The sequence below is a fragment of the Besnoitia besnoiti genome, chromosome XI, assembly GCF_002563875.1.
Source record: "Besnoitia besnoiti strain Bb-Ger1 chromosome XI, whole genome shotgun sequence".
NCBI lineage: Eukaryota > Apicomplexa > Conoidasida > Eucoccidiorida > Sarcocystidae > Besnoitia > Besnoitia besnoiti.
This window is the reverse complement of record NC_042366.1, coordinates 867,742-890,201: the sequence shown is the minus strand read 5'-3', so window position 1 is coordinate 890,201 and position 22,460 is coordinate 867,742. Positions and strand designations below refer to the sequence as shown.

The window sequence follows — 22,460 nt, the reverse complement described above, 5'->3', positions numbered from 1 at the left end:
CAGGCATTTTTTCCCCAGAAGGCATCCATCGATACGCACCACCTCGCGTTTCGACAGGGACGCAGATCCTGCGCCTGCTTTTTCATCAGAGGCGCGCCACAAACACCCGTTTTCCTCGCGTGCCGCTGTTGGGCTACCGTGAGCCAAAGTCAAACGCGCGTCCGTTTTGCTCGATCTGGTTCATGCCATCTATCTGAAAGGTCCTCTTCTATGCAGCCGTCGCGTGTTGGCCGAGAAAATCGATCATAGATGGAAATTAGAGACGCTCGTTATCCACCGCAGCGCAACGGCACTACAGCCCCATTCATTTATTCTGATAAAGAAGCCAGGCGGTCTTTGGTGGCTGCGTGCGCCCTCAAATACCCCAGACGAGAGCGGTAGACAACGAAAACGCCAGTCTGAGGAAAGGTTGAAGCTCCGTCTGCCACTGGCGCGATCTGACACAACCCGACACCTCGATCACCGCAGGCGGAATAGGCTTTCGCTAGCGGTTCTGCATCCCATGGAAGAAGCTCTAGCCCTTTTGGCACACCTTTTCTAGCGGAACGTTGCCTCATTCCCTCGCAAGCAGCGAGCGGACAACATAGCAGCGGCAAACAAAGAGGTACTCTTTGTAAGGGTTTTCAAGATACGTGTCAGACAACTCCGTCCCCAAGATCCAACACCACAGCACTGCTGACAGATTGCTGCATATTCAAGGCTTGTGTATGGCTCACCGCGCAAATACAGATTCAATTTGCATGTGCGTGTTCACCCCGAATCACGTGTCCTATTGGGGTACGCAACCATAAATACGTGACTTGGCATGGAAACAAACATGACGTTCCACAAGATACTTATATCCTCTACGGTAAATTAGCTATTACCGTATGTCTTCCCACTACCGCATTAATTCTATGCTTACACTAAACCAACAGTTATAATGACTACAGCTTCCAAGCAAACATGACTTACAACCATGAGAGGGACAGACAGGTGCCTCGGATGACACATTCCGGCTTAACATATTTTTTTTAACACACTTCCTACATGACCGTTGGCAGCATCCCAAAGTAAAAGAAGCCATGTGACTTTTTTGTTCCGAGCGCGATCGTGGGCCTCGTTATGCATGAGCGTCCGCAATGCATCGGCGTTCTCCCGTATACCTCCACACTCCAGCATACTTTCAGCACTTTTTCTCTCGAGTCACGTTAGAAACAGTAATGCACCAAAATGAATTCACCCCTAAAGAGTCGGCACAGCCCGTTCTGCCGGGGTCACACAACAGGCAGAACTTGATCACAGCCTGCGGAGTCAATTAGCTACGCGCGTGACAAGAATACTACTCAGGCACTGGTATGACGGCACCGACGACTGCGACTCCTACTGGCAGTTACCCAAGACATTGAGCGCAGGTTCAGTCTTGAATCGTCCAAAACAACCGATGCATATTTCGAGTCATGCATGGAATGAAGACCATACTACAGTACCTCGGGAAACATGGAAGTGGCAGCTACCGAAGTGAATGCCATTCTCCAGTGTAGAGTCTGAACCCAAGCGTAGCAGATGACACAGGGTATCGGCTGCTGTTTTAGTGAGTAAACAATAGCTGCTGTAGGCCCCACTCTATTGAACACCGGGTGTTCACAACAGCGTGACTCCAGAAATTAAAGGAGAGTCATTCGATGAATGTGGTTCGGTTCGTGTCTCGTGACGAGACGTGTGCGCTGCGACGCCTCCTGTCTGTTTGGTACGGCTGCTGTTTTCTAAGTTCTATGACGACGGTCTGTTGGCTTGTGTGCATTGAGGCTGAATCTGTTGCCATGCTGAGAATGGCGAGTCCGTGGCACATAGTCCTGGGTGAACCGTTCGTCCACCGCGCGCGGTCTGAAGAAGCTGCCAAAAGTTCACGTTTTCATCGTCACGGAGAAAAAACAAAGAAGCTACTAGATGGGGGCAGCGTTGCACTCATGACCCACTGAATGACTCATGCGCATGACCAGTTGTTGTAACAGACGACAGGCAGGGACAATCCCCCCGCATGGTACAGACACTCTCCTGAGACACCGGTCCTGAAGATCGGGTTTAGTCGCCGCGAAGGGACGCCACCAGGCGGGTGCCGTGACACCCTCGTCTCAGCTTCCCTCTAGGAGAGAAGGACGGGTCACTCTAAAATTAAAGAAAACGGCTGTTCAGCTGGTAAGATATCGGCAGACGGGCTCGACGGCCAACAGCGGCGCACCGAGCGACCTGTTGGAGAAGAATGCGAGTAGCTCCAAAGGACGGTTTTCACCCCGATTGTGGTGCGTCTCAGGACTCCCTCGTGTTGTCGCTGCTTAACGTTTTCCGGTGCACGCCTCAGGAACGAGAAAACATCCGCTGGTGCTTTACCCCTGTGAGGGTAGGGTGCTTTTTCGTTCATCCGCACTCGACGCGAGGTGGTGTACTTGGTGTGGTGGCCTCCTGTGCTCCCTGATAGATAGGCTCTTGCTCCACGGCCTGAGTCTGCCTTTTCGACTCGGCCCTCCAAATTGCTCATCGCTCAAGCCGAATCGCTGGGATTGGGGGAGGTGTTCCGCTTCAGCGCCGGCTCGTCCTCGCACTCTGGGACTCCGCCGTTCACGCGCACCAGCACGGTGTATCTTACGAGCTTCATGGCGTCTTCTCTCGAGGGGGTGCCCACCGCGGCTTGCGTAGCCACGGAGTTGATTTGGGAGCAGGTCATGGCGAAGCACACGCTCTTCTTGAAATCTGCGGGGATCGTGATGGACGTCGCCGCGTTTTTCCGCTCCACGTGGACTTCAGGCACCAGCTCAGTGATCGCCGCCGAGTCGCCCTCTGTGGTGTATACCTTCTGCATCGTCGGGCTCGGGAGCATATACTGACATTCAAACGACCCCGTCTGACCGGAAGACAAATCCAACGTGCAGGCTTGCCGGTGCGCAGGCACAGCGCACTTGGCGAGCGGCGGCGGAGCCGGGGGAGCCGTTGCGGAGGGGCTGTTTGTCGTCTCTTCGGGGGCCGGCTGACCCTGCACCAGGGCCGAAGAAACGGAAAGAAGGAGCACAATGCCACAGAGAGCGCCGCGGAATGCCGCCATGGTGAAAGAGTGGGTTGAGCTCGAGATAATGATAGGGATAGCGGGGCGACGGGACGAAGCCGGGGCAAGCGGGGAGCTCTTACGCCGACTACCGACACGGGAGGCGCCGAACCGTAGACAGGCCACGAAGAGAATGCGACGGACACGGCGCGTTTGCGTGTAAGCGTGGGTACCGGAGGGGGTCTAGCACCCGCTTGAGTCGCGTCTGGGGGTCACGAAAACGAGAACTGCTGATTGAACAGCAGAAAATTGAGGGCAGGCGAAGGCCGCAGAGGCATCGGAAACGGATGTGCCAAACCCTAAACTGGAGCTCACTGGGCGTGAGCTAGGGGAAAGAATCGAGGCCGAGCTTCCACGTGAATCCACACCGCTGCACCCGACCAACAGGGAACGACGCTGACCAGTTCTCACGTCGAGACCTTGTGAGCATCTGACGGCTTTCGCCCTCAACAGACACACACCCCTACGAAGATCGACTGAAACGAAGTCCTGCAGCTCGCGTAAGATGGCCTGAGACGCGGGGACAGTAAAAAAGTGAGCTCTTTGACGTCGCGTGCTTCTTTCCAATGAACCGCAGGCTTTGGCCTAGCAAAGGGTCGCTGGGTGCCGAGGAAGACTCGTGAAGTGAGCCCGGCGTGAGGGAAGTGAGCGCGTGATAAAAACAATGCGAAGCGCCAACTCCGGGGAGAAAACTTGGCACGTCGGCCCACAGACTGAGAATTCGAGACTCTGTCGCTTGAAGACTGGAAGGGAGGGACTGCGGAGAAGAGGGGACGAAAGGGAGCGAAGGGGAGACAACATCGGCACAGCGGCCTCTGCTCAGGGCGTCAGCAAGGGAGAAAGAGACGCTGTTTCAGCGCTGCTACTTTTGTGAGACTCTTCTAAGTGCTGTAGTGTGCCCTGCCGACGCGATTTCGCGGTGGAGCCTGCCCCTGTCGCCCAGGGGTCTCCGCGGAGCCGTCGCCGGCGCGGCCTCTTCCCACCGGTGTGCACGAACTCGAGTCATCTCGACGGCCCGCGGAAGGCATTTGTGCCTAGCTAGCCGCCGCGCCTTGCTCGGAGCGGCCGTTCGAGCTCCGCTGGGAAGACAAGACAGCAGGAAAAGATGGAACGATCTAGTTCGGGGGATGATCTTGACGTTCCTCGTTGTGGGATGCCTTTTTTGCGATTGAGAACCGAGAAATCCCCTCGATTTCATCCGGTGCGGGAACGATCGCCTCCGCTCCCGGGCGCGGGAGGCTCGCGCCGCGACTCGGGGGCGTACCCTCTCTCTCTGCCTAGCGAAGACGCAGTGTCATGTGCGCCTCGCGCGGCCTATTCGTACTTTCAGAGAACGAAAAAGAGCCATGCGGAGCCCGAAAGAAAGGACAGAACAACAAAGAGAGGTATGCAGCGTCTCGAGACCGAGATGAGACAAAAACCAGACACGGGGGCGAAGTCCGTGCCGGTGCGCTGCAGCGCAACCTAGGCGCTCCCCGTTGAGCTGGGAAACCTGCTGCACACAGTGGAAAACGTCACAGAAAGCTAGAAACATGCGCAGAGTGACGCGCAGAAAGGACCCTTGCAGCCTCTACAGAGGCAGACGACCCCGGCACAGGATCAGAGCGGCGCGGATTCGTTGAGGAGGCGCCTGTCGGCAGCGGCGCTCGTCTCCGGCTGGCGCCCGAATTCTTTTTTTTTCAAGGGTTCCCGCTGCCGCAAGACGTAGCGTGTCACACGCACACATGCCGACACTAGACACCTCTTTCGCCACACCTGTAGAAGTTCGAGACACCTCTCTGTCGTTGTGGCAGCGGCGCTGGCTCGAAGGTCTCTGTTTTTACGCTTCATGGCACCGGCCGGGTGTTGTTCTAGCGCACCCGAGATACAGAAACGAACGACACGCCTATCGTGTGTGCTTCAGATAGGAGGGCCGCTCTGTAGCCGCCAGCAACAGTTTCCCTGCGTACAGGCTCGCCGGCAACACGTAAAGGATCCTTTCGGCCTCCTCCTCAAGCGCGGCCGCTGCTTCGGAGTCGGGAGAAAGGATATTCCGCGTGCATGCCCGCGACACACACTCCGGGAAGCGTTACGGCAAACAAACACCGCGCGATTCACCCGCCGCACCTCAGAGCCGAGAAGGCGAGCGGACAACTCCCTCTTTTCAGGGGCGTCTTCACGCTTACATGGCCTTCTCACGTCTCTCCGGGAGCATCCGAGCCCCTGCTACAGCGTCGTTCGAGGTCGATGAAGGCGGTTTTACCCATCTGTCAATGGCAAATGACCGCACAACCCCCACCTGCTGGGACGGCTGTCTCCCAGGCCTCGGGGCCTAAACACAGACTGGCTTGTTGCAAGTCGCCATCCAGCTCTGAGTCCGGCGTATTTTGAGAGCCAACCGCACTCTCATCCTGCTTCCACGCGACAGAGTCTAAAAACCTTTTGCACTGCATATTGCCGCTCACGCCCCCGTTAGAAGGATCATAAACACGGGCATGGTAGCGCAATCCACTGCCGTCTGGAAGGCGTGCCACCGCAGTCCAATCGCGCTGCGGTGTCGACTACCCGTCCTTCTCCTTGGCCTGAAGACGCGTTTTTTCTTGTCTTCCGACCATGACCCGGATCGCAGTCCAGTCTATGTGGGCTCTCAGCACTCAACCGTGTGATAAAACCTCGGGGTCCCTGTGCGGGCACGGGACAAGTAAGTGTAACAGTGCCGCCTTCTGCTATTCTTCAAACTAATGTCTCGCATGCAACTCAAACTAAGAGTTGGCCAGATGCCTCGGCCTTCTTTCCTGAACCCTGAATGTCTGCGTTCTGTGTTTCGCTGTTGCCCGCCGCAAGCGCCTTCACACAGAGGTCGCTTGACATTCCCAACCCCTGACCCCCCCCCTCCCCCCCCACCGCTAGAACTGAAGCAAGAGCGCTGCACCTTTGCTGCTGGCCTCATAGCGGCGCTTCACTTGAGCCGGATAGAAGGCACCGCACGGAGTATGCAGTTGGTGTTCAGCAAATAAGTCCGTCTCACTCTTCTCGTCTGGTATGGCTGCCCAGCCTCTGACGCTGTTTATCCGAGCGGGCCGCAGGCCGTTGGACACCCGCTTCTGTCTCATTTTTTTTTGAAAATGCGTCAGGGTTTTCCGTCCTGGTCTTTCGTCCAGTCAACGCGGCCACTGATAGGACACACGGAAAAATATTACAAGGTCACAACTGCGTACTTCCCTTCTCTCTCCCCTCGACTTGCTCGGCGCACGCCCCCGACTTCCGCTTGCCTAGAAAAGCGAAGCATCTGCGTCGCTCAACACGTATCAGCTGCGCTGTTCACCGAAGAGAGAAGGAAACGCACAGAGGAAACACGCGCGAGCTTCGCACCCTTTAGTCTGCACGGAGCTCCATGAGAGTCGTCTCGATGCCGCTGGGGCTGATAATCACCACTTCGGCCTGGTCGCCTGAAGCCAGACACAAAAGACCCCCGCGCAGCGAAGAATGCACGCGCCGAAAGCCAATCTTCATACCGCCCGTCCACCCCCCTCCCTGTTCTCACTCCGTCTGCGAAAGACAAGAATCCGAAGAGCGCGCGACTTTCCGAATACGAGCCAGCTCGACCTGTCGTTGTTAACGCGGCCGCGCCGCGGCTCCGCGCAGCAACAACCGTCATCTCTCTCTCCTTCCCTCTCGCTCGCGGGACGCAGAACTTGCGAAGCTCCGGCGAGAGACGACAAAATGAAGCACGAACTACGCGCGACCTATCTGCATGTATAGATTGATGCCGACTATCTCTGTATGTAAGCACCTATTCAGTGAGTGGCAGGGCCGCGCGGACACACACTGACGCATCCGCCTGGATTTCTTCCATCGCGTCTCTCACCTGTGAAGATATCGCGCTCGCCTGCTGACGCCACTGCGCTCTTGACGATGTCGATGATCTGCTCCTTAGTCAGAGGAGGCTTCTCGCCCTGCTGGTTGTTGCGGGAAATCTGGAAAAAACCCCCCCCACAGATTCGCATTTATAGCCTACAACACCTGTCCCGCACTCCCACACATATATATACACATATAGATACATGTATGCATGAGGCGCTGAGAATGCGTGAGTGACTGTTGCAATTTCCTGTTCGCAGAGACAGCCGCCCCTGCCGCCCGTCTCCGGCCGGAACTCAACGGAGCCTTCGCAGGCCCAGACTTGTCTTTCTTCCGCTTTTCGAGATGATAATCCCCCTCAGCCCACACAGGAGCTGCTCTTCTCCTCCGTCTAAAGGGTGATTGACACTTTTTCGTTTCTTTTTAAGAAAAGAGAGCTCTCGACTCACCTGGTTGTCTAAGACCGGCATAATGAGATGCGCGCCCGTGCCTGCACAGTTGTACTTGGCGGCCTCGAAGGAACCGATCGCATCGTAGCCGTACACCTTGCCTTTGCCTGCAAACCGAAACGAGAAAACGACGGGCGTGCCTCACTCTCACACAAAATGCCTCAGACATGTATAACGGCGGCGCCGGGTTTGAGACACTCCGCGCGCCCACGCGCACGATAGGCAATCGCCCCGAGCTCAGCCGCGCGCTGCAACTCGAGGGACGCGAAGAAGAGGTGGAAACGAACGCGGCCGCAAACACGGAGGCCTCGCTTCTTTAGAGGGAGAGGAGAACACCATCCACAGACGCGAGAGCGACCGCTGGCGTGCCAAGCGGCTCACGGAAAAAACCGAACTTTAAAAGTCGAAAAATAAAATGAAAAACCACAGCTTCTCCCGCCCTCTGCTGCAGCTCTGCGTGTGCACTTCTCGAAATGTGACTTGACTTGTTTGCCTCGATGCGCTTCGTGCATGCAAGGCATCGCCGTTTCAGCTGCCAGGGCGACCACGTGGGGGTTTACCGTCTTCATCAATTCCGCAGAGCACGTTGAACGTGTAGAAGGGGAAGAAGCGGCGCGAGTAGAGCATCGTGGAGAGGAGCTGCGCGATGGCGTTCAGAGACGGTGGGCGGCGGTGCTGGTGTGTGTACTGCTCGATGCGAATCTGCAGAGAAAATCCGAAAAATTCGAGAGACGGAGAGCGCATCGCCGACACTGCCACACTCCACACCCGCGACAAAAAAATACTGGCCCTTCTGCATGCGCGTGCAACGGCTGCGGAAAGTTCTTCCAATCGCCTGCGCCTCTCCTCTCCACTAAACACCTCCCGCAGCTCCCATAAGGGAGGCCTCGCAGCCCGCTCGTCTCCACTTCGCGTTTCTTCTCCTTCCCCCTTTTTCTCTCTTGCTGCGTCTCTTACCAAGAGGAGGTTGTGCAGCGTGGCTTTGTCTGCTTGCATGCCCGAGGTAGCGAGAACGACTTTGTCAGTCCTGCGTGACACAACAGCCGACAGAACAACGCGCGCTTCGTGGACGCGTTTCCTCTCGCAAACAACCCTCGCGCCCGCGAAGCCTCCCCCCCTCCCCCCCCACCGCGGCGTGACGACTGGGGCGTTCTCTCTGGCGATTTCGCACGTTTCAGCTGCCCTGCGGGCTGTCTCAGAACGCCAGCGGAAACTCGGTGCCTTCGGCCGCGTCTTACAGCTTGGTGATCTTTGACTGGAAGCGCGAGTAAATGGAAAAGCCAGTGGAGAGACGGGTGTCGCCCACAGCGACGGCGAAGTCCTCGCCGGCGACGCACACGACCGTGCTGGAAAAAGACAGGCACAGAAACCGAGCGCGTAGATGCGTGCGCGAGAGAGGCCTCGCGCAGAAGAAGAAGCCGCTCGTGAGGGCCCGCAAACGTGGAGAAAACACGCACGCCGCGGAAAGTGTCTGCGATGCGCAAGAAGAACGTGACGGATTCCCGCGTATCCAAGAGGAGACGGTGGTGGTGGAATCCAGGACGCTTCACAGAGAGAAAAGGAAATCAAATCTCGCGGTTTTTCCGTTCTCAAATTACGCCGACGACGGCGCGAGCCGACCCTCCTCAAGAGGGGCGTCGAGGGGAGAGACGGCGCGGACGCCGAAGACTAGCTAGCTCTCCACGCGAGAAGCGAGCGAGACTCGCCCTCTCCTCTTTCTGTCTTGCTCCGCCTAGCTCACCCGCCGTTGTTCACGTAGGGACTGAAGCGCCGCTCCACGGGCGCAGCGAGAGCGACCGGCGCGGCGCTATCATGCTCAGGCTCGTCACCGTAGTGCATGCCGCGGGCCGGCGCGAAGGCGGTGCAGGCGCCCAGCATCTTGAATCTAAGAAAGACGAAAGAAGGCAGGAAAACAGAGGTATTGACAGGCCAACAGAAGCAGCGAAGCAAGCTGGAGGGCGGGGGGGCAGTGCGGACGCGACAGCTGGAGACGAGAGACAAGACACGGATGTGAGAGAGAAACAGACAAAATGGAGCGCGAGCATAAGACCAGACGAACTAACGGACGACAGGAGAGAGAAGGAAGTGGGAGGCCGCCACGCAGGTGCACGACAGAGATAAGACAGGAAAACACGACGTACAGGGAGACGGAGGAACCACTTCAGAATGCAACGTTGAAAAACCAGGCGACACTGACCTGAGAAGCCAGATTTCACAGATCATACTACGCAAGAAGATAACGTTCACATAAGTGAAGAGGAGGACATCAGAGAGAGAGAGACACACACACATTAAAGGAACCCACAGGCACGAGATGAGGACGGACACACGCCAAGCGGGAAGCAAAAGGAGCGGCAAATAGATGCGAACGAAAGTAAGGATGGAAGTGGGTCGAGGACAACGGAAGAATATGCGGCATTCCACGCGGAAGAAAACCAGGCCTCTCTAGAGCTTAAGTTCGCGTGTGAGAATACTGTGCGCCTCCTTTACATACGGGGGCGTAAACGCAATGGAAAGGCGCGCCGTGAGAAACGAATCGCACGCAGCCGCAGAGAGACGAAAGTAGAGGAGGCAACGCAGTAGCAGCGAGACCTGTGGAACGCGTGAACACGTGCGTAAAAAGGAACTCGAAACGGCTGTGAGTCTCCCTCGGCTACACTGCCGCAGAAGAGAGACACACACATACTCTCCATATAAGTAGACACGCATGGCGACGGAGCGCTCGTTGAAACGACTGGGCACCGCACCGACACAGCGACGACTGGGCTCATGGGCGTTTCTTTTCGCTCTCCTCCGTGCCCGGTGAGCGGCCAAGAGCCCTGCCGAGAGCTCCGTTTACCCTAGACCTGTCCAGCTCATGTGTGAAGAGCAACAAAAACAGAACGCTGTGCACGGAGATACACTTGTTATCCCACAGACTAAGAGCCTTTGTAAGGTCTATCAGGAACCTGCGAGTGCTGAATCGCTCACTGCGACTTCAGGCAGGAGGAGGCGAGAGCGACAACACATCGCACGGCAGTGCCGGAAGAGCTCTCGCCGACAAGGTTTCCCTTTTACTTTGTCGAATCGTCGCCCCTGAAACAGTTACGCAGCCGGGTCTTGGACGTGTATATACACATACACCGGAGAGAGAGGGAGAAATGGGCGGCGATTCATCCAAAAGTTGAATTTCGCATGCGTTCCGGCTGGGCACCGCTTTCCGGTCGGTTTTCCGAGCTCCTTCCCGTCCGTACCTGAAGAAAGATGAAGCGGTTCGCAGCTCAGCTCCTTGGGTGCTGAGCAAGAGATGAGAAAGAAGGAAACACGGAAACCTCGAGAGAGTAGACTTGAGAAGCAGAAAGAAGACGCGCACGCGCGAGCGCGTGTGTCTGGCTGAGTAGAAAGGAGATAACGACGTTGGTCCTCGCTCTGCGCGCCGGAGAGGGAAAGCACAAGCAAGTTCTTTGAATCGACGACGGAATGGAGGCATAGAGAGTGAGTCTGAACGAATCTTTCTCTTCGCGGCTCGGGTTTTCTTGCAGAGACGCCGCGTGTCTTCCCAGGTGTGTGCTCGCCTTCTTGCTTCGCGCCTTGCATGCGCTGCTGCGCGAAAACTGGGGGTACAGGCAGAGTGCGCGAATCGGCTAGGTGTGTCGGCTGCCAGGAAAACGTTTTTTATTCGATTTTTTTTTGTTTTTCGCGTTTTTCGTGTGGATAAATCCGCCGAGAGTGGGTCTCCTGCGTCCGCGACCGCCGCCGCTCAAGCTACGCACGCGCGTGGCGCTCGAACGACCGCCGCGCACCTGACACGCGTGTCCGATTCTTTGCATCACGCATAAGGACAGAAAGGCTCAAAAAGGCAGAGCGAGTACCCCACGAAACTGCTAAACAGGATCTCTTTCTCGATCCGGCTTTGCGAGATGATTCGGTTGCCGCGCAGAGGCCACTGGGCGCCTACATCACGCGGCCTGAAAGCTGTGCTGAGGCAGAATACTCTCGAAAGAAACGACGCTGCCGCCGGACCCGGTCGAATTCTGCCGCTCTGCGCCTGACCCGCTGCTTCCTCGCAGCCGCACATGCCAACTGGAGGCGAAGAAAGAAAAGACTGAACTCTGCGCAGCTCCTACGCACAACTGAAGCGTCACATGAACCCGTGAACAATACCTACCGGAGTGACGGGTGACGCGCCCACTAGAGAAGGCCACACCTGGTTAAGTCACTACGCATGTACTTGCTAATTTATACATATACATGCAGAAGATCTCAGACAGCGTTGCCAATGCATATATCCATATAAATAGTAGGTACACATCTGCAAACGTATGTAGCTTTGCCTGCGAGCACTCGACGGAGTGCTCGCGAAACACATGCGGGTTCATCCGCAGGGAGAGAGACAGGAGTATGCCGTTGCACAGATGCCTCTCAGGGACTTCTCCATAAGGAATACTTTGATAGCGACAGAATGACGAGAATAGAACAGCGAGATTTCACTGAGTTCGCTGTGTAAGGGCACAGCGAGCCTTCGTTTCCTAGTTTGAGCAGCGCGACAGCCTTGAGTATCGGTGAACTTGCGATGATTGGGAGAGCCCGCATTCTTCCATGTGAAACGCGGAAGCGACCTGCGGCGTTCTGGCTAGAGAATTCCTTGAAACTGTATACCGCACACATTTGCTTTCCATAGCGTGCGCGCTCGCTCTATTCTGAATACTGCATATGTCCTTTTCAAAACGAACCGACGTAGATTCCCGCGCGCTCGCTGTTTTGGACGCTAAGTGAGACACAGAGACATCTGAAGACCTGCTGCGAGTGCAATGTACATACACTGCGGCAGGCGGCATCACACTTTGCACACGAAGGTGCCTGCTGTAAGCCGCCCTGACACTTTGGATCGTCCACTCAAAGAAATAAACTGCAGTTTTCGCCTCGCTTTTGCTTCATTGTAGTCGCTAGGCACCGGACAAGCCGCCAGGCATTAGCGAACGAATGAAAAAAGGTACGCGAAGCACGCCAAACACAGCGAATGAAGCAAAAAGACTCAGCAACCCCTCCACGCGCACGTTCTGCTGCTCCGAAGCTTCTCCCCATCGCCCGAGACACTCTCGTGCGTCTACTGGCATCATATTCGCCGGAGCGGGCCTTCCCCTTCCGCGTACATCTCCCTCACTCTCTCTATCCTCCTGTTTCGTTCGCGTTTCCACCTCGATTCGTCTGGTGTGCCTCCCACCTGCGTCACGTCGTCTGCTCCCGTTTCAAGGCAGATGTAAACGCCCCTTCCCGCGAATTAATCTCTTGTGTGGATGTCCCGATTTGTCATCGCCCTGCTTCTCGCTGCAGTTCTTTCAGTTCCGTGTCTGCATTCCACGCCTTGCTCGCCGCTACGCACTAAAGAACGCAGTCTCTGGTGACCCGTAGACCTCTTCAAAAGTCGTGTCCTGCAGACACCACAGAGCGACCCACACAGGGCTTTGCCTTGACTGACTTCGAGTCCGCCCCCTCTCTTCCTCTCCGTCTCCCTCGCGCGCCAACCGATAGTCGCAATCGTCTGGCGCGGGATCCCCATGCGTCTGTCCTCATCACCTTCGCGCAGCCACGCGCAGATCCGGTGTTGCTGCGAAAAGGCTTTCACCACAAACTTTTCTCCTGTCTTTTAGTCTACAGGAGCCGCGCAGCCTCCTGTCGGGTAACGCTGCCTAGATAGCGCGCATGCGAGTGAGGCGCAACTACGCCCCGAATAGAAAATTCATCACTCTACACCTCGAGAGAGCAACTAGCGAAGGAAAAAAAGCGAGAGAAACGAGTAGAAATTAACGAAAACAGGCAAAACGAGAAGGGAGGCCGCACCACTCGACCCACGGACACACAGGGACAGCCACAGCGAGTGAGACAGAGGACACCGCGGCACCGTGAACTCACCTTCGATTCAAGATAGTGAAGGATGTGAGGCAGCACGTGCTCGATGGACAGCTGAAGCGAGAATCCAAGAAGACCAAAGACCTGACGAAAAAAAGCAGCCACACCAGACACACAAATCTGAAAAGAACGGCGCATCTACGCTTCACTCAAAGCGCGTGCCTGTTGTCGCTCACTCCATTTCATAGTAGCGAGACGCCTCCATTCTCGACGTTTGCGCTGCCCTGCGTTGCCGTCCGGCCCTGTGGATCAGACACCTCTAGTGACGCTTCTGCCTCTGCCTGTGCGCCTGCCTCTCTCTCTCTTTTGGCCCTTCGAGCTCGCTTCTTTCTCTATTGTTTTCCTTTTTCTCGCCGTCACTGAAGCTGGCCGGTCAGTCTCACCGTGAACTCCGCCTGCGAGAGAGACTGCGAGGCAAGGCCGCGCTGCCTGTCGCCATGGGTGAGGAGGCCGCAGAGGCGCTGAACGACGTTGGGCTCTCCGTTTTGATTGAACTTGAACGCGAGAATCAAACAGGCGCCTGCGTAGAGCTTCCGCATTGACTTGTCCACGGCGCCCATCTGAACGAGGCTGAAAGAAAACAAAAACACGACAAAGACAGCAGACGCACGACACCTCGTGGCTGACTCGAACTCAGGAGAGAGCAACACCGAAACACACTCTGAGAAAGAGGGAGACGCTCGCCTGCAGACTGGAGAAGAAATTGTGAGAGAAAGAAAATGCGGAATCGCAGGCGCGCGCGAGACATACCGCTCGAAGTAAACCCAGGCCGAAGCGACGGTGGATACGTCGAGCTGCTCCTCCTGCTCGATTAAGGAAAACATGTCCTGCTTGAGGCTCCTGACAAAAGCGGGGAGTCGAAAGAAATCACTCAAACTTCCTCTCCGTCTATCCGAGGCTTCGGATCTGATCGCGAAGCGACTCTGCGACGAAACCAAGATTCCGCGACGTAACCCACGCAGAGTCTCGCATGCTTGCCGAGGCCTCACGAAAGCGAATAAAAAGAAGAAGCTGCGCGGAGAGAAGGAAGTCAGCTGCATTGCGGACGCGAACTGCGAGGGACTCAGCGACGCGACGAGGCGAAGACCGACACGTGAGCCGGGATGCAGCGAGGAGAAGAAGGAAAACAGACCCAGGATACAGAGGGTAGACACTTGGCGAACAGAAAAAGGAGACGCCATGCGCTTACCTCAGTTTTGAGAGAGTCATCGAAGGATGAACTGACGGATGCATCTGAACAAGCGGACAGAGACAACCAGAGATAAAAGACGACAAGGCCTTGAAGAGAGACAGCGGCAAGTGTCCAGCGCGTACCCCGAGCGCGTGAGCGCGAGCCGAAGCAGCGGAAGAAAGAAGAGAGTGGCTGACGCGCACTGTTCCACAGATGCAAGAAATGCACCCCAAGTCTCCGCAGTCGGCATCACCGCAAAGGAAACAAGAGAAAGAGGAGAAACAAGCGCCCTCTAGCCGCCGCAGACGCGGGGGCGGAGCCAGCACGAACGCCCCTCGCCGCCGAGGCAGAAGGGAAACGGCGGAGGAGACCCGCCAGGCGGAACTTCTTCGCGGATCGGTGACCCCCCGCCAGCCTCGTGGTGGGCTGCGTGTTGAGCAAGAAAGGGCGGCTTGAAGGTCCCATCGTGAAGAAGCGAGGACAAGAGACACCTTACGAAAGGCTGCGCGCCCCTTTCTGCCTGATTTCCCGCGCGACCCGGAGAGGCGTACCTTGTGGAACTGCTGATTGAGTTCTTCCTTGAGCTGCTGCGGAGGGAAGTACGGAATCACCGAGACGCTGGAGCCCGCCATCCGCATCACTGTCTGGTGCCTGCCCTGTTGAAACCGCATGTTGTCGAGTGCGTACGGATCGTACCTGCAGAGAGAGAAAAAGCGGAAAAAACCCCGAGAGAAAACGATGCACGGGCAGCGGAGAGGCGCCCTCTACGACGCGCCGCAAAAGGGCTCCATGGAAAGGAAACGTGACAGAGGCGCGCAAAGAAAAAACCGCCAGCGACTCAGCTCTCACGCGCGGAAGCGCCGCAGAGCGAAAAAATCCGCGCGGGGAGAGACGAACGAGAAAGGAGGCACAGCGGCGCCAGAGGCAGGCTAAGGAGACGAGCGGCACGCCAGATCCACTCCTGCCTGCACATGCAGATGGTCGAGACCCCCTCGTTGCCAGCCCTGCATGTTAGTGTCTACTCCCTTCTCTCGAGCTTGGAGTGCGCTGTCGTGGAGACCCACATGATGTGAGAAGGGAACAGGAACTGCGCGTAGGAGACGCCTCGCCGTTTTCGTTTCTTGGCTGCGCCAGCGCCTCGCCCCATGGCTTTCCGCAGCCCGCCCGCCGCGCCGCCCGCGCCCAGGAGACGCCTGGCCCGCCGCGCGGACTTCTCGTTCGCCCCGCTCGCCCCGTTCGCCGCGAAGGGACCCCGAAATCTCCGCATCCCCCCCTCCCCCGGGTCGGCGCTAAGGCCCCCCTCCGCGCCGCGGCCAGCTCTCCCCGCGCGCCCTGCCGCCTCGTCCTCTCGCCTCGCTGCGCCCGCCCCGCCCCCTGCCGCCCGCCGGAAGAACACGCGCCGCGACTTCCTGCCTGCCGCCTCGCTCCGCGCCGCCAGAGCCCCCACGGCGCGCTCCCCGGCCTCGGCTCCGCGGGGCGGCATCCGCCCCAAAACGCGGACGTCCGCGCCGAGGCTCTCGCCGTCCCGCAGCGCCTTGCTCGCCAGCGCCTCGCTCGCCAGCGCCTCGCTGCCGTCTCTCGCGCTGCGTCCTTCGTCCAGGCGACGCCTGCGCTCGCGGTCGCGCGCAGCGGCCCCCGGGAAGAGAAAGGGAAACACGCGGTGCAGCATTGCGACCAGCGCGGTCTCGCGCATGCGCGAGTTGCCTGCTCGGCATTCCCCGGCCGCTCCGTCCTTCGCCGCGACCCCCCTTGCCCCTTCGAGGCCGAGGGCCTGCAGTGCAGTGGTTGCGCCGGGGGGCACTCGCTTGTCCGCGACTTGCGAGAAGCAGAGCACGCAGGCGTCTTCGTAGCCCACGATGAAGCGCCACCTCTCCCCGGCATCCTCCGCCTGTTGCTTGTAGCCAGACAGAGCAGGAGACAGCGCAGAAGAAGGGGGAAGAAGCTCGTGCAGCGCCATCGCCTCGTCGTGGCTCTCCGAGAGAGCGCCTGCGTCCGCGTGTTTCCCTTCCATCCGCGGCTCCATGCGAAACGAAGACAGACTCGCCTGGCCGTCTCGCAGGAGCCGCAGAAACTGCTTCTGCTCTTCGCTCCTCTCAGACGGCGCGGAGACCTCGAGCGCGCGCAGCAGAAACAAAAAATTCTCAATCGCTCGCGCCGCGTCGCCTCGCCCCCCACCGCGTTGGGCGCCACCCCACAACTGCCTCTCTCTACGACCCCCGCACGCCTCCTCCAGCAGCAACTGCGTCTCCGGTCCAGAGAGACAAACGACGTGCCGCGGCAAGGAGCTCCGCAAGGGAGACCCCGCGGGCGCCGCGGGGGCAGCCGGACCGCCCCCAGGGACGGCCTGCAGGGGTGCCGCGAGACCGAGGGTCCCCGCGCCCGGTCCGACCGCGGTCGGAGTCGCGGCGGCGGGCCCCCCGGGCGCGGCAACACCCTGCAGCGGGTCCCGGGGACCGTACACCGTCTCCGCGTTGGCCCCAACCGCCCTTTCTTCGATGGAGAGCGAAGTGAGGAAGGTCAGCGCGCAGGACAGACACAAGCTCGTGTCCACGCAGGAGACGTCGATCGCGTCCCCCGTCTCCTTCCGACCCCACTGGGCTCCTGCGCTCGAGCACCGGCCGCACCTGCCCGAGAGACGCAGCGAGGGAGAAAACGTGAAGGGACAGGGCGACGCGCACGAAAGGCCCCGCGACTCCTGGCAGTCTCCCTCGTCCGGCTGAGCGGTCGCGGCCTCCGCAGCAAGCATCCGCGGCGAGGAGGAAAGGTGTGAGAGAGGAAGCGGCGCAGAGGACGACGGGGGCGCCACCGGCTCGCAGACCGGCAGTCCCCCGGGGCCCGGCCCACCTTCCGGGCCTGCAGAGGCCGTGCCGGCCGGCGTCGGAGTCGGGAGCAAATGCTCGGGGGCGGGGGTCGCCGGCGCGTGAGGAAAGACGATGCACTCGGATGCCTCTTCGTTCGCCGTTATCTCTTCGCCAAGACTGTCCTTTTCTTCCACTTCCCAAGACGACGACGAAGCGTTGTCTCCGCCTGCGAGCCGCTGCGAAGACGAGAGAGCGGGCGCGCCGCTCGTTTCCCGAGGTACCGCCCCAGACGCAGCGGCGGCCTGCGCCCCGCCCGCGCTCGAAGCCGGCGACCGGCCCCCCTCGCCACTGCGGCTTTGAGGCACAGGAGAGGGCGAGGAGAAGAAGGGAAGCGACGGCGCGTTGAGGACGAAGAAAGGCTGAGGCGGCTGCGCGGCGGCCGACACCTTCACCTCCGCAGAGCCTCCATCGCGCCCTTCGCGCGCTGCTGGCGGGGACGCAGACAGAGACGAGGCGGCTGCCGCCCGGAGAGCCTCGCCTGCTGCGCCACCAGCCGCTGGACCACCGGGCGGCGCGGGCGCGAGGCTCGGCCGCCCATACCAGTGCGGAGAGACGGCGGAGAGGAGCCCGGAGGGGAAGGAGAGAATGGACGTAAACAGTGACGCGTTTGCAGAAGAGGCCGAGGAAGAAGCGTCCAAAGAGCCGCCAGAAGGCGCACTTCCTTCAGGATTGAACTCGGCGATATCCAGGTCGCAGCTGGGGTCTGAGGAGGACGCAAGAGGTAGCGAAAAAAACAGTGTCTCCGCGCCTCCAGACAGGAACTCTCTGTCGGACTCCTGCCTCTTCAACGCAGACCGGGCGCAGCCGGCTGCTGGCGAAGACGATAAAGAACTCAAGGCAGGAAAAGATCTGGAAGACGAAAGCGAGGAGCTGAAACCCCCTTGGAGATGCTCCCGGTTGCCTCCGAGCGATGAAACGCGACTCTGTGCTTCTCTCGTTTCCATGTGGCGCTTAAACATCTCACTACGGGAATCTGGAAGCAGAGGGAGATATCGAGCCACACGAAGACGAATTGGGAGGAGAGAGACGGGAGACAGAGAGCCGATAGAGGAGAGGGCCCGCGAGACGCATAGAACACGCAGCAACGGTAAGACGGAAGAGCAAACTAGCGCCAGGACAAAAGCAAAGATAGACAAGCAGCAAACGCCATGAGGACAGAGACCGCGATTTATTGATGCGGTCCAGAGGAGAGCGAAACTAAAAAGAGGTACAGGCAAAGGGAGGAGAGGATAAAGACAAAATAAGAAGAGCTACTCGTCGATGCACATGCATGTAGTACCGTCATCCTTTTTGCTGACTAGTGCATGTGGCCTCCAAGCCAGAAATGCAATGCCACGATACGAGAATTCAAACCAATCCCGTACTGCTGGAAAGTGACCGACCAAAGATAGTCATTCTATCTGTCGATACGAAGACAAGAAGGACGAAGCGAAAGGACGGGAAACGCCGTCTGCCTTGGGTCACCAGCGGACACCCGTGGAGGGTCCACTACGAATGTGCACGCGGAATCCAATCATTTTCGAATGCGAGGCACATGGCAACTTTTTCCTTGTTTCTGCTGCCTTACAGTGGTTTTGTTTCGATTGGCAGAGTGCGGAAGTCATTCGGGGAACCGCCGGAGGAGATAAGTTCTCTGTGCGCCGTTTTTCGCAGAGCCTAAGGCGACCAAACAGCCTTCGCCAGGTGTGTATACACCGTGTCCCCTTCGCGATATGCAAAAAACGCCGGTCCATTCCACCGCCGGCGCTTCCCGTGACTAGCTTTTCGCCATTTCTGGTCACATGAACGACCGCGCTGGACCGTGTACTGCAAGGAAAGGGGAGGTCTGGGAGGGAAGTCACTGATTCTTGACAGATCTCTCTCGCCAGCAGCCAGCGCGCGCCACCTTTGAGGGCACGGGACTTTCGGAGACAGACACGTTGCCCTGAGTTCCTTCGCTGCGTAGCATAGGCGGAAGAAAAGGGTAGAGGGGAAGATTGGATTGGTTCTATGCTTATACCGAATCAACAGTTATGATCAGCTTCCACGCAAACAGAGCCTCTAGTGTGAATCTTCTCCTCTGTAGGAGTTTTTCTTGTCTCACCCTGTCCGCCCGTGTAGTGGCGTGCGGAGGAGTATTGCAGGCAACCGAAGCGTTGGCGATTGCAGCGCTGTAGCTGTTTTGGTAAGTTTTTTTATGTCGGGGTGTTCACAAGAGCCAAAGCAACCCGGGCGAGCCTCACAAATCTCCTTGGAAACACCGAATGAAAGTGCAGATTAGCCGAGCCCGTGGCAGCGGGAAGGCGGCGAGCAAAGGCCTCTATCGCAGCTCCCACACGAATTCAAACGGCAGACGAAGCATTAAACCCCCACATTGCTAGGCATTGCGAGCTCGAAGGAAGCTTGTTTTCCGGTGCGAAAGCTCTCATGGTCCATCAGAAGTTTATTGGAAGCTTCTCCCCAGCGTCGCCTCACGTGTTTCCTGGGTTCTGCGGGTGGGGAAACACGGTTCCATTGACAAAAGTATCTAAAACAGGAGAAATCCGCGGCCCAGCGGGCCTCCAGCACACACTGTGAACTGAAACTGTAGGGGAGACGAGCTGGACTCAAAGGACTCGGGCTGCTGATCAAGGTTTTGATTTTCAGTGCCTTTTCTACGCGGGCGTCAGCGGGACAGCCCTGAGGCTGCGGAGGCTTGAGGACGTCACAGACTTTGATAGCTCTTCTCTGGTTCAGGGTGCCTCTTGGCTAGAGCAGGGCAGTCTCTAATTCTACCCAGGCATGGCCGCACAGACAGCATGCTAAAATGAATTCGCCCTCGCCTCCCCAGAGGTCGAAGAGAATCCTCCGTGTTTCCTTCTTTCTTCGCCGCGAGCGATGACTGTAGTGTCTAGCAGAGCGAACGAACACAGGCGTTGCAGACGCCCGCAAGTTTCCTTCTGTACACGAGACCAAGAAAGGTGTTTTTCCTTCCTTGTCGATATTGTGCCTGTCTCTCTGCACGTACCCCTTCCTCGCAAAAAAGATGCGTTTCGTATTTCCGCTTTCTGTCTGCGCTCGAGTTTTTTCCTCCAATGCACGCGGCTCCACGGGTTCTTCAGAGGACACGGAAATGCAGAGTGCCACGGAGGGAGCGGCCGCGAAACGAGAAGACCGAAAACACACAAAAGAAAATTCCGCAGACGGCGCGCGGGCGCTTAGTGGTAACCCTCAGCGCCCTCAGCGTGCTCGTGGAAGTGCGGCGCCTGCTGAAGCGCGGGGGCGGTGTGGACCTGAAGGAACAAAGAAAAAGGAAGGGACGTGGCTGAAAACACACACACTCGCCAAACCTTGAGACGACATACATGCACGTACCCCTCTGCACACTTCTGCACACATCTCCACAAGCCGTGATGCCATGTTTTTTTCTTGATCGAATCTGCCTCGGGGGAGGTGACGCCCTTTTCGATTTACAAGTTTGTCGGCTCTCTGTCAGCGCCGTAGCGGCGCCATCGCGCAGTTTCAGGTCGCCTTTTTTTCTCGAGTCCTCACCTCGAGCGTGCCGGGAGTGGAGACGCGGTTGTACTGACGGAAGACAAACGGGAACTGAATGCCGGTATACTTATGAACCAGGTACTGCTCGCGGAGTTTGTAGAGGAAGTCCTTCATTTCGTTCAAGGTGAAAGGATGATCGAGGCCGCGGAAGCAGTAGCGCGCCTCGTAGGTCATCAGCGAGATCTTCAGGCCTGGGCGCTTCCCCGGGTTGTGAAACGCCGAAAGAATGCGGAACTTAGCTGAAGAGAAAACAAATACAGCGTCTTGACTCGGGGCGCGGGCCTCGCGACAGAAAGATCGACGCGCAAATCTCTCCACTCCATTCACTTCCCACAAGTATATATATATATATATATGTATAAATATATACAGTTATACATGTGGAAGCCAGCACGTCATTGCACACATGTCGAGACATATACGTGGGCATCTGTGCAGGCGTATCTGCCTATTCGTCTCTTTCGCACGCCGCACTGCAGGCGCTCTCTGTCGCGGAAGCGAGGGGTTGAAATTGGGGAGTCAGACACACGGCGCAGGCAAAAAAGGTAGAGAAAAGCAACAAACAAACAACTAGAAGCTTACGTGAGTTGAGCCAGTAGCGATCGAGACGCTCCTTGGGGGGCGGGTCTGCAGCGCAGAAAAAGAGACACACGACGCTGAATGGAAGTCTGCCGTTGCAGCATGAAAGAACATATGCACATCGCCATTTTCTCTCCATTACTTGATCGAGAAGACCTCTTCAGATCCACAAAACAGCCGGAAAGCGACTTAAATCCTCTGCATCCCTGTCATCGGATCGGTACCCACGTCCAGCAACTTATCCTCAAGCAGCTCGTCCGTCCCCACTGCCTCTCTCCGCCCGTCTGCACGCTTGAGCACTTCTGCGAGTGTGTCTGTACACAGAGGTGGGTGACCATCCCGACACCGCACCGATGCGGGTTTCACTGTAAAGGACCGTGTGCAAACGAAAATGCGTGTCTGTTCGCTGCACGCCCCTTCCGACGCTCGCAGTCTGGCATCCACATCCCAGAACCCAGGATGCAACGAGAATGCGGCGTCGCTGCGCCTATGGTTCGCAGTGTCGCGTCTTTCTCTCTCTCTCTATGCAGGCCGCCAGCCTTTCTCAGAGGCGAGCGCTGAGCATGCGAGTGTTTTTGCGTACCGAAGACTCGGCTCCACCAGATGAAGAGGGCGAAGGCCGCGGCGGACGTCCACGCGTTGCCGAAGAAGAAGAAGCTGCGGTTCGCGAACTGCGCCTCCCAGAACTGTCTCCAGACCGGGCGCCTGAGGAAGTTAGGCGGCTCCAAGACCCACAGGGGCTGCAGGATCTCTTTCATCGGGACGTTGCGCTCAAGCGGATCCGTCGACAAGGCAGGGCCTGTGGAGGGGGCACGCGCGGGTCGCGAGAGGCGAAAAAAAGAGAAAAGGCGAGAAGAAACGGCAGGAGACAGAGGGCCTGCCGCCCGCTGAGCGGCGGTCGCGAGCGCCGCCGCCATGGTGGTGGACAAGCGAGGATGGAAAGTAGGAGGCGAACGCGCGCCGCGCGAGGGGGGGGGGTTCTGGAAGACGACAAAGCAAGGCGGGAATAGGGGAGAGACAGAGGCGGGAAAGCGGAGAAGCCGACCCGAGCGAAAACGGAAGTGAGAGAGACTTTGAGA

The 22,460-nt window shown here is 57.9% G+C and overlaps 4 protein-coding genes across 4 annotated transcripts; all 4 read right to left on the bottom strand.

Annotated features, from left to right (window-relative positions):
* Positions 1–2,521: 2,521 nt before the first annotated feature.
* BESB_020090 (uncharacterized protein) lies at positions 2,522–3,079 on the bottom strand (the record flags this gene model as incomplete). Its single annotated transcript, XM_029360718.1, has 1 exon — positions 2,522–3,079. One exon carries the CDS (start codon positions 3,077–3,079, stop codon positions 2,522–2,524), a length of 558 nt encoding a protein of 185 aa, XP_029216077.1.
* Positions 3,080–6,433: 3,354 nt separating this feature from the next.
* On the bottom strand, positions 6,434–9,246 carry BESB_020080 (putative proteasome subunit beta type 1; the record flags this gene model as incomplete). The annotated part of the gene is made up of 7 exons (XM_029360717.1): positions 6,434–6,507; positions 6,927–7,035; positions 7,369–7,475; positions 7,929–8,070; positions 8,326–8,395; positions 8,607–8,714; positions 9,110–9,246. The coding sequence occupies 7 exons, from the start codon at positions 9,244–9,246 to the stop codon at positions 6,434–6,436; spliced, it is 747 nt and encodes a 248-aa protein (XP_029216076.1).
* Positions 9,247–12,722: 3,476 nt separating this feature from the next.
* BESB_020070 (uncharacterized protein) lies at positions 12,723–18,233 on the bottom strand (the record flags this gene model as incomplete). Its single annotated transcript, XM_029360716.1, has 7 exons — positions 12,723–12,779; positions 13,261–13,341; positions 13,641–13,827; positions 14,008–14,097; positions 14,447–14,490; positions 14,980–15,124; positions 15,493–18,233. 7 exons carry the CDS (start codon positions 18,231–18,233, stop codon positions 12,723–12,725), a joined length of 3,345 nt encoding a protein of 1,114 aa, XP_029216075.1.
* Positions 18,234–20,465: 2,232 nt separating this feature from the next.
* BESB_020060 (uncharacterized protein) lies at positions 20,466–22,298 on the bottom strand (the record flags this gene model as incomplete). Its single annotated transcript, XM_029360715.1, has 4 exons — positions 20,466–20,540; positions 20,800–21,041; positions 21,385–21,429; positions 21,965–22,298. 4 exons carry the CDS (start codon positions 22,296–22,298, stop codon positions 20,466–20,468), a joined length of 696 nt encoding a protein of 231 aa, XP_029216074.1.
* Between the last annotated feature and the right edge of the window lie 162 nt (positions 22,299–22,460).